Source organism: Camelus bactrianus, chromosome 2, assembly GCF_048773025.1.
Source record: "Camelus bactrianus isolate YW-2024 breed Bactrian camel chromosome 2, ASM4877302v1, whole genome shotgun sequence".
NCBI classification, from domain to species: Eukaryota; Metazoa; Chordata; class Mammalia; order Artiodactyla; family Camelidae; genus Camelus; species Camelus bactrianus.
Window position 1 is genome coordinate 121,845,143 of NC_133540.1, and position 12,339 is coordinate 121,857,481.

Genomic DNA, 12,339 nt, shown 5'->3' on the forward strand with positions numbered 1-12,339 from the left:
AGGGCTCAGCAAATCACAGCCCGCAAGTAGATCTAGCCCACAGACTATTTTAGCATGGCCTTCAAACTAAAAATGGTCATTACATTTTTAAAGGATTATAAAACAGAAGCCAAACAGATAATAAAGAATATGCAATGAAGGCACGATGTACCCCATAAAGCCTAAAAAATAATTCCTCTTGCCAATTTACAAAGAGTATAGTAGCTCCTGCCCTACAGCATGGTTTTCATTCATAAGCTCCTTCATGGTCAAACATAGCTGTTGGAGTTCCAGCCATCATTCTCTCATCCCAAGCAGCAGAAAAGATAAGAGAGGAGATGGCAAGCAGGGCATGCCTTCCAGCTGATGTAGTTCTTCTTAGGGAATGGAGCATTCCTGAAGTCTTACATATCACTTCTTTTTTCTACACATGGGATTGAACTTTACCACGTGGTTAGATCAAGCTGCATCGAATCTGGAAACATGGAGTCATTTAGCTGGGAACATTATCACTCCTAATAAAATTGGCATTCTGTTATTGACAAAGACATCTGTTGGATTGGCAAGCATCCATCTCTGCTGCAGGTCTGATAATGACTCATTTAAGCTCTCTAGGTTGCTGTTCCAACATTAATGAGTCATAGTAGTAAAGAATCACACAAGGCTTGTGCCATTAATGTGAATTGTAACATATGGGTTGATCACAATTCTGAAATGAATTGAAAGCACAGCCATTAATGACTGTTTAGCATATACATTGAGGTCCACCTTACTTTGAATTTCTGTGGTGTATAAGTATGCATTCACTCTTGCTGAACACACCCACTGTACTCTGAGCTCCTTTAAGTACAAGGCCTTGTCTTATCCATCTTTGTATCTCCATTGCCCTACAACTGTTGTGGAAACAAAACTGAGATTTAGATTTGTGTTTTAAAGTAAATCCACTGAGTCACCTTATTTTACTTTAACATCTATAGCAAAAGGAAGAGAATGCCTTTTCAATAACAAATAATTACTGAGCGCATACTGCTAGACTTGCAATGTACCAGGGGATACAACAGGAAATAAAACAGACAAAAACCCCCACTCTCATGGAACTTACATCCTAGTAGGACAAGAGAAACAATAAATATATAAATAATAAAAATATATATTGTGTGAGATGAGAAATGTTATCCCAAAACTAAACCAGAATAAACTAATACAGGATAGGGAGTATTGGCTGGGGTTGGGTGGGGGGGTAGGGGATTAACAATTTTAAAGAGGTATTCAGGGAAGGCCTCAAGGACGAGGTGTGAGATGAGCAAAGGGGCAGAGGAGGAAGGGAGGAAGCCAGGTGGATAGCTGGAGGAGGAGTCCTCAAGACAGCGAAGACTTCCAGTGGGAGGCTCTGAACAGACTCGTGATGGACATGTTTGAGGAATATCAAGGAAACTTCTAGCATGTTTAGAGCAGAAGTGGGGAAGAAGAAAGTGAAAAATTATTAGCAGCTGATGTGAAACTCTGTAAGCTATTATTAGGACTTTGAATTATAGTCTGAGTGTCAAGGGAAGACACTGGAAGATTTTGCACAGAAGAAGGATGTGACAAGGCTGATGTTCCAGAAGAATCACTGGTTGTTATGTTGAGAATATAGAGCAAGTGTGCTGAGCCGAACCAGGGAGATCAGTTAGGAGCTGAGGAGAGTCCCTAGTGTCTGGGGCAAGGCGGTGGCGATGCAGGTGGTAAGGAAGGTCAGATTGTAGATTCAGAACTTCCTATATTGTTTGAATTTTGAATCACAGAGTTATTTTTTAAAGGAGAGAAGAGAAGGAGAGGAGCTAGAGACAGTCAGTGTCAACATACTACTTAGGGTGATTTGCTGTAATGGGGACTAAAGAAATAAAGCAGTGATCTTGAAGAAGATGTATGGTCAAAAAGTCTTGAAATTTTATTTTATTTTCATGTTTACTTTAAAGAAAGGAGCACTCACAGTATTATGTAGACTGATCCAGCCGAGAGGGAAAATTAAGGATGGAGAAGAGAAAGGAGTGAATCCTTGGAGTGATGTCCCTGTGCAGGAAGAACTCCTGAGAGTCACAGTGGGTGGCCTTAGATAGGAGCCCAGACCTTTCATAGGCAGGAGGGGAAGGGAAGGCTGTCACTGGAACACAGAGGGACTGCTGTGGGCTGAACTGTGTTCCTCCCAAATTTCTATAGTTGAAGCTCTAACCCCCAATGTGAAGGTATTTGTAGGTGGGGCCTTTTGGAGGTAATTAGGTTGAGTTGAGGTCATGAGGATGGTGCCTTCATGATAGAATTTGAGCCCTTATAAAAAGAGACAGGAGAGAACTTGCTATCTCTCCATGACGTGAGGACACTAGAAGGCAGCCATCTGCAAGCCGGAAAGAGAGCCCTCACCAGAACCCAACCATGCTGGCACCCCGATCTCAGACTTCCCAGCCTCCGGAACTGTGAAAAGTAAGTCTCTGTTGTTCAACCTGCCCAGTCTGTGTTATTTTCTTGTGGCAGCCTGAGTAGACTAAGAGAGAGCTAAAGGCCAGATGTGAAGTCAATAATTATAGCTATAATTTTAATAAAATCCTCCTAGTTCTTTTATACAAATTGAGTTACTTAGAATTTGATCAATGATGTCAGTGTCACTAGGATTCATAGTTAAAATCAATCTCCTATGACAACCTGTAGGTAAGTCTTTACAGAGCAAAGGTTTCTATTGCAGTTTTTCTAACAAAGGACCTTTAACACACATTACGGGTCTCAAGTTTATAGCCTACAGTCCTTGCAACTATTAAAAAAGAGACTTTTCCATATTGCAAAAAGGCTCTCTGTCCTTTTTAGCAAGTACATTGTTGGATAAAAACGTGACTCTATGATGACAAGATACAGAATGAGAGTAGAGATGTGACTTAAATGTTACAGTAATACGGATATAAATTTTAAACTCATTAGCTTCTGTGTCAATTAACAAGACGTAATGGCTAGCTCAGGGCTTGTCTTTTCAAAGCCCCAATTCAACAGATTTCCTTTATTTCAAGCTCCTTCATTAACTGCTTATTAAGACTGATAGTCTCTGGATTCAGGTCTAATTTTCTACCAGGGCAGAATTACATAATATGGGGCTTATAAATTTCTGATATGATTCAACTGAACTCTCAACAATTTTATGATTGAATGAGTAAACACACACTATTTTATACTCACAAATTATCTTAGCAGAATAACCAGTTAAATCATGTTGTTATTTCTTGCTCTATAATTATTCCCTCTCCAATGCACAAATGCACACACACACACACACACACACACACACACACACACACACAATCATACAACTGTATTGCACAGTCCTCCAAGACAAGGGGTGGTTCTTCTACCAAGGTCTAAATATCTGATCTGAGTCCCCATGTTGGAACCAGACTAGTTGAGATCACAGTCAGGGAGCCCTCCCAGAATATCAAAAGTCAGGAGTGGCTTTGTGAGTGACCCAGTATAGATGCTTCCCTAACTGGCCTTCCTTCTTTCAGTCATTCCTCCCCACAAGCCCAATTTCTCATTGTGTGCAGAGCACAAATGAACTCAAGCACCATGCCACTTAAATAAATCCCAAACTTCCGTGAGTTCTGAGCATTGGCTGGAACTCAATCCTACTTGAAATGTACAAGGTTCGCTCCACCTCTGCTGCATGGAAAGTCTCATGCCTCCTGCAAGGTTTCTGTGGGTCCCAGAGTCAGCTCGTGCTCCAGCATTCTCCCTCCACTGAAATACTGCTTACTCTACATATTGATTCTAGCAGGCAGTTCTGTCAGTCTGTCTCTTCTCTGATAGCACAACAGATGTGGAACTTGGATTCCTTCTTTATGTAAACAGTGTCTTCTTTCAAAACTTCTTTTACATTTCTATTCCTGCCAAACTCAACTTCTTGAGGTTTCTGGAATGGTCCAGGGCCCTCCTATCTCTAGTCTTTTGAAGATGTTGCTACCTCTCCTTGGAGACCCCTTCATTTGTGACTTTGTTCACCTAGAGCATTCCTTCTCATTTTTCAGGTCTCAACTTAGAATTCACTTCCAAGGCTCCTCAAGAATAAGGTAGAGCTGTATTTCTGAAACAGCCGCTTAGAGAATGGTCAAATACATGGTAGTTCCAGTTACCAGATGGAATACTCTGAACATTTTTCTCTTCTTTAAAGACAGGGAGGTTTCAATATCTAATACTCGCTTCTTTGAAAAAACTTTGCACGAAAGTGTATTTCAATAAATAGTAAAATGCATAAATGCATGAAGAAGGAGACAAATTCAGAATTTTGGTAAATTGTTTAGTCTGAAACTATAAAACCCTTTGTAATTCACTGGCAGTGTCTTTGATCAAACTGGATCTTTCTCTTTTTAAAAATAACAACTGGATCTTTCTCTTTGTATAATCTCCTTAGCCTTTTACTGCGTTTAGAATTTCAAGAACATTTCAGATGTAGGGACTGAGACGTAATCAATTACCATTTTAGTTTGCACACTTATGTAATTCCTCTTAAGTAAAGTATTTTGGTTCAAATAAAACTACTGGAAAGATTTCTAAACTAACAATTCATCTTTTAATGCAGCATACTCAAAGCCAATTTAATTCGCATCTTCTTTTATTATATCCAAATTTGACATACTAGAAGCAGTGCAATTTTCCATTCAGCAAAGTTTGAGTGTTCATCAAAACAGATAGATCATTCATATTACTGCTCAGAGATAAATAAAATAATTGAGCAAATTGAATTGTGCTGTCTTTCTCAGTAGGGAGAAATTGTCTGTTACTTGCTGTGATTTGTCATTTTACTTGGCCTTTCTTAATGTTGTTTATTTCAGCTACTTTTTTTTTTTTGAGTATTACATTTTGAATTTTGTCCAGTTCTCTTTTAGGAACAAGACTTTTCACTGAAAAAAGAAAAACCAATGAACAGTGCATCTTGACAGCAGAAGTTTACTGTCTATATTTAAATATGTTAAAAATTAGTAAATAAGTAACATTTGGTAAAAGTACTATATAGAGGAATGGTATAAGCATGCCTTGATATTAAATAAAATACAGTTAGCATCACTGAATGCATGCATGTTATACAGGTGGGTGAAAAGTATGACATTAATCGTCCAAATGTGGTTTTGGTGACCTCAAAAGTCCATGATTCTAGATTATTAGCTCCACTGCTCACCTTCTTGTCCAGTATCTTGGCAATTGTTGATGGACGCATGCTCTATTTTCACTCTTTGAAAGCTGTTTTAGGATAGATTTTCCTTTTATAATAACAGTGTTTAAGGGCACATGGTTTCTTAGCCTAAGGGCAAAACAATACAACAAATATGAAGACTTTCTTGGATTTAAGATACTGAGCAAAAGGTATTACATCAAAAGTTAAGGCATTAGGCAGCAGGTTCCCAACTTTTATCCTATGAAGAAATTAATGATTTAGTCTATGATTTGGAAGAAAAAGTTGCCAATAATTGGTATAGGCATAAAACTTACTTAAAGTGCCAAAATTCATAGAAATATTACTTGATTTTCCCTTTTTTTTGATCGTCTAATCTATGACCTCAAAAAAATTCCTTCCATATATCTATTTTTGAAGCAAATTAGGAATAAGTACATCTTTAACAAACTTAGAAGATAAATGTTACGTTAGTAGCTAAACAACTTTCAGGCAGTTCATGAGCAAAAGGCTTCCCAGTGGTAGTAACATTCAGTAAGTGTATCTGTCAGGGAGTAAATACATCAATCAACCAAGTCAGGAAGGGATGGGACACAGGCACTGGGTAATTTGAGAGGAGCTGAACCACTTACAAAGGGTGCAGGGAAGTAATAGTTTAGTAAGAAATAGTTTAGTCTCTCAGGCTTGTGACAGCAGAACCAAGTGGGGAAACTTGAGACGTGGGGCAATGAAGGAGCAGCGGCTGCCGGAAGCTGGCGGGTGTTGAGGTGGGGGTGTGCACGGAGGGCCAGCAGATGGCACAGTGACCTCTAGTCACGAAGTACACCCAACTGCAGCCGGGCTTCAGGGAAGGAGCCTAAGCACCCCGTCTCCCTCTCCTCCTCCCTGTCACCTCAGGCCAGGGCACCCCGCGGGCTGACCAGAAGCTAGAGGATGTGAGAGCCTTCAGCACGTCTGTCCACCTCCGGAGACAGAGAGCAGGGCGGGCAGACAGAGACGCACCGCCCAGGAACCGCGAGAAACAGCGGAACGTGTTCTGATAGAGCAAATGAGCAAAAAGTGTTTCTTTATGACAATATCCATCGTGCTTCATATTAAACCACTGCCTGGTTTGTTTTGCATATATTCAATACCTTTGTCTTTATTCTGCTCTATTTTAAAATCCTGTATTAGTTTTTGGAAGGGAAAACATTCTTTTCACTGACAATATTTTCTTCTCAGAGACTTGCCATGTGTAAACATATACCTCTGGTAATAAATTTGCTTGGGATTCTACCTGTGGGTAGTCATTTGGGGACTGTGTGACTGTGACATAAAGTGGCAGGGAGATTTATTCTTGTCGTTGTAGAAATACAGAGGACTCTAACCTGCATTTCATTTGGGGTGGGCATGTGTGGTGGGAACATAAGTACAATGCTGGTAACGGACAGCCCCTCTCTCGACGACAGATTCCTGATCTTCATTTCAGTGTCCCACCTTTAAGGAATTTTCTCTCTCCATGTACCTGAAACAATCCCTTTGATAATGGATTTTAGAAAGCCAGTGTATAACTGAGAATGACAGAATTCACACTTCCAGATGGATCGCATTTACTGAATTAAACAGTATAATTTAAGTGTAATGATACTAGCAGTAAATTGCAAATAATATTTGGTCGTATTCTCAGTGTGGTCCTGATGTTTATGCCCAATCCCATCTAGCTAAGGGCCCGAGAAAACCTTCAGTTGGGTGTGGCTGTTGGAAACACCTTTTCCAGATCCTGCCTGACTCCTCCTATACTTGAGACTTGTTGCTCGTCTCCTCTGAGAGCACCAGGCCGATTTCTGTGCTGTGATGGGCCTCATCAGGCTCGCTGCTTTACTTGAATTGGGGTCAATGAAGTCACTTCAGAGAGAGAAAAGCAGTTGCTTCAGTTTCGGATTTTAATCAGAGCCCTTTTCACCTGCGTTTTTTATGGCTTCTGCACTCCCTGCCATGCAGACCCCAGTGCCCAGGAAGCACTGGAGGACTCCACTGCCCTTTGGGAGTTTAACCCTGGGGGGCGTCGGATCAGGTCCCTTTTGGGGTACTGGAGCTAAGGCAGTAGTTTTCAAGCTCTTAATTCACAGGCCCGCTGCATCCTTTTCACCTGCAGAGCTTTTTAAAACCACAAATGCCCTGAAGTTTTATTTAGAAGATTGGGCTACAGTTCACAAATCTGAGTATTTAAAAATCTCCTGGGTTTGTAACCTCTCCCCACCTCCATGAAGAACCAAGTAATTCTCTGGGCCTCTCAATGCATAGCTTATTTCCTTTACTAAAGATGGGGAAGGATTGACAGTGGGCTGGATGGTAGTATACATTTTAGGGACCCTCATTTGCACAGCTCCGTGTGAGTTCTCCGGTTACGGGAAGTTTAGTGGGGAGGGGGCCAGGTTATAATCAGGAATCATTCCTGTGTGTGTAAACGTCACTGGTAAATTGCTGTCAGTGATCTCAAAGTAAAAGGACACGAAGCTTTGAGACTCTGTTAGTCTGTTACAATTCCTTTTCTCATTCTAAAGAAATATCCAGCTTTGCATTTATAACACAGTACTGATTTTTCCCTAAAGATGGCCATCCAAATAGTGGAAGTGTCAGGCACGCATTGTGTGGGTCTGGCCCTGTTTGGGCTGCTGTTAGTGTGAGAGAGAAGGCAGATGATTGGGAGCAGACACAGAAAGAGGAGATGGCTACAGAAGAGACGGTAGTTGTTGAATTCACAGCATTTGATAACCACTGGATATGGGAGAAAGGGAAATGAAAGGACAAGACTGTTCTATGTTGTGAAGCTCGAGTGATTAAGAAAATGCTGTCATTAAGAATGGACTAGAGAAATAGGGAGGAGGTATTGGATCAGGTGAAAGGAGATGAACACTGGTTGACACTGGAAAACTGAGAATGGGAAAAGAGGAGCCTGAAGTTACATTAGGTTAAAATCTCAGCTTCAAGATCGCCAAACTTTGTGCCCTTCAGTGAGTTTTGTGATATGTCTGAGTCTCCGTTTCCTTATTTTAATTGAGAATGCCTTTTACCAGGATCAGGGGTTGGGTGTGAGGAATAGATGTGAATTTAAGCATGACATTTAGCTCTCTTCTTGATCTACATTATGAGATGAATAGATGTTTGTCCCTGCCCTGTAAATATGGGGTATCTCTGAATGGATCTCTGTTAAATGATACTGTTTGAAAGAGGGTAAAAACATGACTTTTATACAGATATAAAATGAACACATGTCAAGTATGTTATGTAACTAATTAATGAATAAGAAAACCAGCAGGATGTTACAACTGGATCAAAAGAGAATGTTAAGTAGCACACATATATGGACAGATATAGAATGCTGTAGTAAATTTACAAACAGATGCAACACTGGCTTATTCTATGATGGTAGAGGGAGATTACGTTTCTGATGAATACAATTCATTCAGATGCCTATAGACAGAAAATCATCTGAATTAGAATCACGTAATCTATGATTTACAGAGCTGTGTGATAGTTCAAGGAAAATGAAAGGCACAGGCACTCTATGGAATTAAAAAAAAAAACCCAGAAGATAAACATGTAGTATATTAGTTTTCTATTACCATGTAACAAATTACCATGAACTTTGTGGCTTAAAACATAGCCATTTATAGCTCATAGTTCTAACAGTCCGAAGTCCAGCATGGCTCAACCAGTTTCCCTGCTTAGGGTTTTACAAAGAAAATTCAACCTAGGCTAGGCTCTTATCTGGAAGCTCTAAAGAACAATGTCCTTCCAAGCTCATTCAAATCACTGGCAGAATTCAGTTCCATTGATTGTAGGACTGAGGTCCTGTATTCTTGCTGGCTGTTGGCCAAGGGCCAATCTCTGCTCCTACATCCCACCAGTCCTCACGTGGTCCTCTCCATCTTCAAACCAGCAATGGGCCTTTGAGTTCTTCTCTGCGTAGAATCTTTCTGCCTCCTTCTTGTGCCACCAACTGGAGAAAGTTTTATGCTTCTAAGGAATTGTGTGATTAGATTAGGCCCATATGGATAATCTCCATGTTTTAAGGTCAGTGGATTTTGGACTTTAATTACACCTGCAAAATCTCTACATAGCAATCCCTAAGTTCGTGTTTGATTGAATAACCAGGAAACCAGAATCTGGGGAGAATAATCTTTAGGATTCTGCCCACTACCCAGTAATACTTTTGGTCCATTTCAATGTAGTTCATAATTTTTTTCTTACATACAAGTATAAAGAAATTGCTCTCTATGGTTTAATTTTCAGAATCCACTCTTGCATGTTTTAGGTAGATATGAACAAAACATAGTAAGAATATAGTAAAACAGATGTTACCTTCTCACTCATAGTTTTCGTCTCCATGTATAGCACCAATTTTCAATATACTTTTAGATGTCATCCATAATTTTCACAGTTTAATCCCTTAATCCTCAAATTATCACATGGTGTTAGAGTTATTGTCACTTTCGAAATAGCTGTGACACATTTCCCAGGTGTCTGCACATCGCATTTATGTCGGCAGCTGCTCAGAAAGCTTGACAAAGGAGTAGGATGCTGGCAACACAGCAAGGCTAGGAGGTGGACAAGAGACCCAGCACCTCTGACCTCAGATCTTTCCTCCTTTCCTACAGCAGAACTTCCAGGAGCCAGCAGGGCCCTAGGAACACTGGTGCGAAGTTGCATTTTTGAGGCAGCAAGTCAGAGATGCTTAGAGGTAATCTTCCTAATCTAATCTTCCTACCTAATCTCCAAAATGAGGTGGCTAAAGCCGAACACCTACCATAAGCCAGGAATATAAAAGTCCTAGAACTTCTATAGGTAACTAACCTCTCCCATTTTTACAATGCTCATTGCTAATTATTCCCAAAGCCAGTCAATTCATCATCCCTCTCTTAACTCTCATGTGCCCAAACTTCTTTTCACTTAAGACCGAACTATTCCCTGAGCAAATACAGAAGTACAGAAGCCCGTTGTCTCCAGCAGACCCTTTTCTCCTATCAAAGTGTATTCTAGTATCCCTCAGCCCTTGGCAGCCCTTTATTTTCCTTCTGTTGTTCTCTTGTCCTGAAACACCCTATACAGACTGACATACCAGCTCGTTTTATACCATTTATATTTTTAATGCCCTAAAATAAAATGTTCTTGTCAAATCAATCCAGATTTATTAAAATCACTTACTTTCCATTGAAATGCCTTCACAGAATAAAGTGTGCATGCCATTAAAAGATGGGGCATGCTTTTCCTACATTTTCACTACCTGATTCTTCTATGATACGTATATATTCAAACACTGAGCCAACACAGTAGACAACACAAATACTATATAAAAACAGGGAGTTTGTATCCTACAACGAAGAGGCAAAAATTCTCCTTATACATATTTTCCTTCAAATCATCGCTGATAATTTTCCTCAACTAAGACAATAAAAATTATGTAAATACCACCATTCAATGAAATCTAACATCTAGTTATTGAGTATCTACGATATGATAAGAATAATTATTATACTCCTTGCTATGGAAAAGGGGCAAAAACCGGACTCCTTGTCCCTAAGACACTCACAGACTAGTTTACATACATGCCACACTTGACCAGAAAGACGAATAGCAATATGCAGTTATTAAAAGCAACAAACAAATGATTGTTCCAAATAATATATGCCGGTGGGGCTGGAGAGGAGGTAGGAAAGGCTTCATGGAGGAAACTGGGGTGCTGAGGGCCTTGAAAGTGATGGAGTGTGGAGAGGGACTTTCCAGTCATGGAAACTAACTTGAGTTAATGCCCTCTTGCAGAAAGGAAGGAGAGCCAGGGGTATGCTAGTTCGGCTAGATGAGTGGATATTGCTGGGAGAAAGGTCAGAAAGAAGACTGGACAAGTGGGTGTGTGTCAAGTCTTTCTCATGCTGCGTCACTCTGACACTCACCTTCCTGCCTCCCTCTAACACTTGTGACCCTTATGAATGCAGTGAGCCCACCCGCACGATCCAGCATCATCTCCCAATTCAAGATTCTCAACTTAACTACATGTGCAAAGTCCCCGTTGCTGTGTTAGGTAACATATTCCCACGTCTGGAGATGAGGACTTGGATGTCTCTAGGAGGCAGTTATTCTACCTACCACAGGGTGCAAACCAATTGTGAGAGAACAAAAGAGAAGTGCTTTGCCTCTGCCCAGGGAGGTATTGGGAAAGACTTCAGAATTTGAGATTTTAGGATCAGTAAGTGATTCCTAGGGGGAATAAAAATGAGGACAGAATTTCTCAACAGAAAACCACAGCATGAAAAACATATGTGTGCCTGAAGAAATACAGAAATAATAATTTTGTCATCCAAGGCAAGATGTAAGTATAATAAGAAAAAAAATAAGATGGAAGAATCAAGTGGAAAATAGAGCATTTGAACTGGGTTTTGAGGAAACAATAATATTTAAACAGTTTGAATGGGATCCAAAGAAGGCAGGAGTGAGAGGAAACTGGAAAAGGGAAGAGGATTCCAGGTGGCAGAAACGGCACCAGGAAAGGCATAGCAACAGGAATGGCTGGGCACATTCACTTTGACTCCAGCCTGGGGTGCAAAGGATGTGTTGGGAAATGTTGTCATCAAAAGTTTCTTTTAAATTCAAAACTGATGCTTCAGGATTCAAAACCAAACCAAAACAAAAAGATAAGGCATAGGAAAAAGAACTCATTTGGGGAAAATACATTTTTCAAGAAGCAATATTTCTAAACATGTTCATACCAACATCCAAAGTTTTCCATTACTATGGAAATTTTTCCTGTTACTAAGTTCTCCACTGCTTTTTCCATTACTATGTCAGTAGCCTAATCATAATTATCCTTTATCAAGTTCTTATGCACAGACACAGTGGTTAGTGCTGAGTTAAGAATTGTTAGCCCTATTGACCAGATGAAGAACAGAGGGTCTGACAAGGTAAAGCATTGCTTTAAGTTACCCAGAGGCAGATCCAGGATATTTCTTTAAAAATACTTTACAATAAAACTATAAGAAGCTAAAATAGTTTGCCAATTTGATAAAGTGCAGAATTAAAAGAAACCTCTTTTTTTCCCCTAAAGGTATGGTATCTTCAAATTTGTAAAGGATTACATAAAAAAGAAATGAAAAAAGGAAAAAATGGAAGAGGGAAGATAAAGAATTCCTCCTGACTTC

General features: G+C 40.0%; 1 protein-coding gene across 2 annotated transcripts in view; it reads left to right on the forward strand.

The window, feature by feature from the left end:
* The window catches only part of KCNIP4 (potassium voltage-gated channel interacting protein 4), a 475,310-nt gene that overhangs the window by 121,267 nt on the left and 341,704 nt on the right, over positions 1-12,339 (forward strand). The window contains exon 1 of one of the 2 annotated variants that reach the window (XM_074349824.1): positions 9,803-9,887. The exons of the other annotated variant lie outside the window; for it this stretch is intronic. Coding sequence (XP_074205925.1) covers positions 9,878-9,887 — 10 coding nt within the window. The 5' untranslated portion in view covers positions 9,803-9,877. Of the gene's footprint in view, positions 1-9,802; positions 9,888-12,339 lie in introns of those variants that run through there. 2 annotated transcript variants of the gene reach the window in all.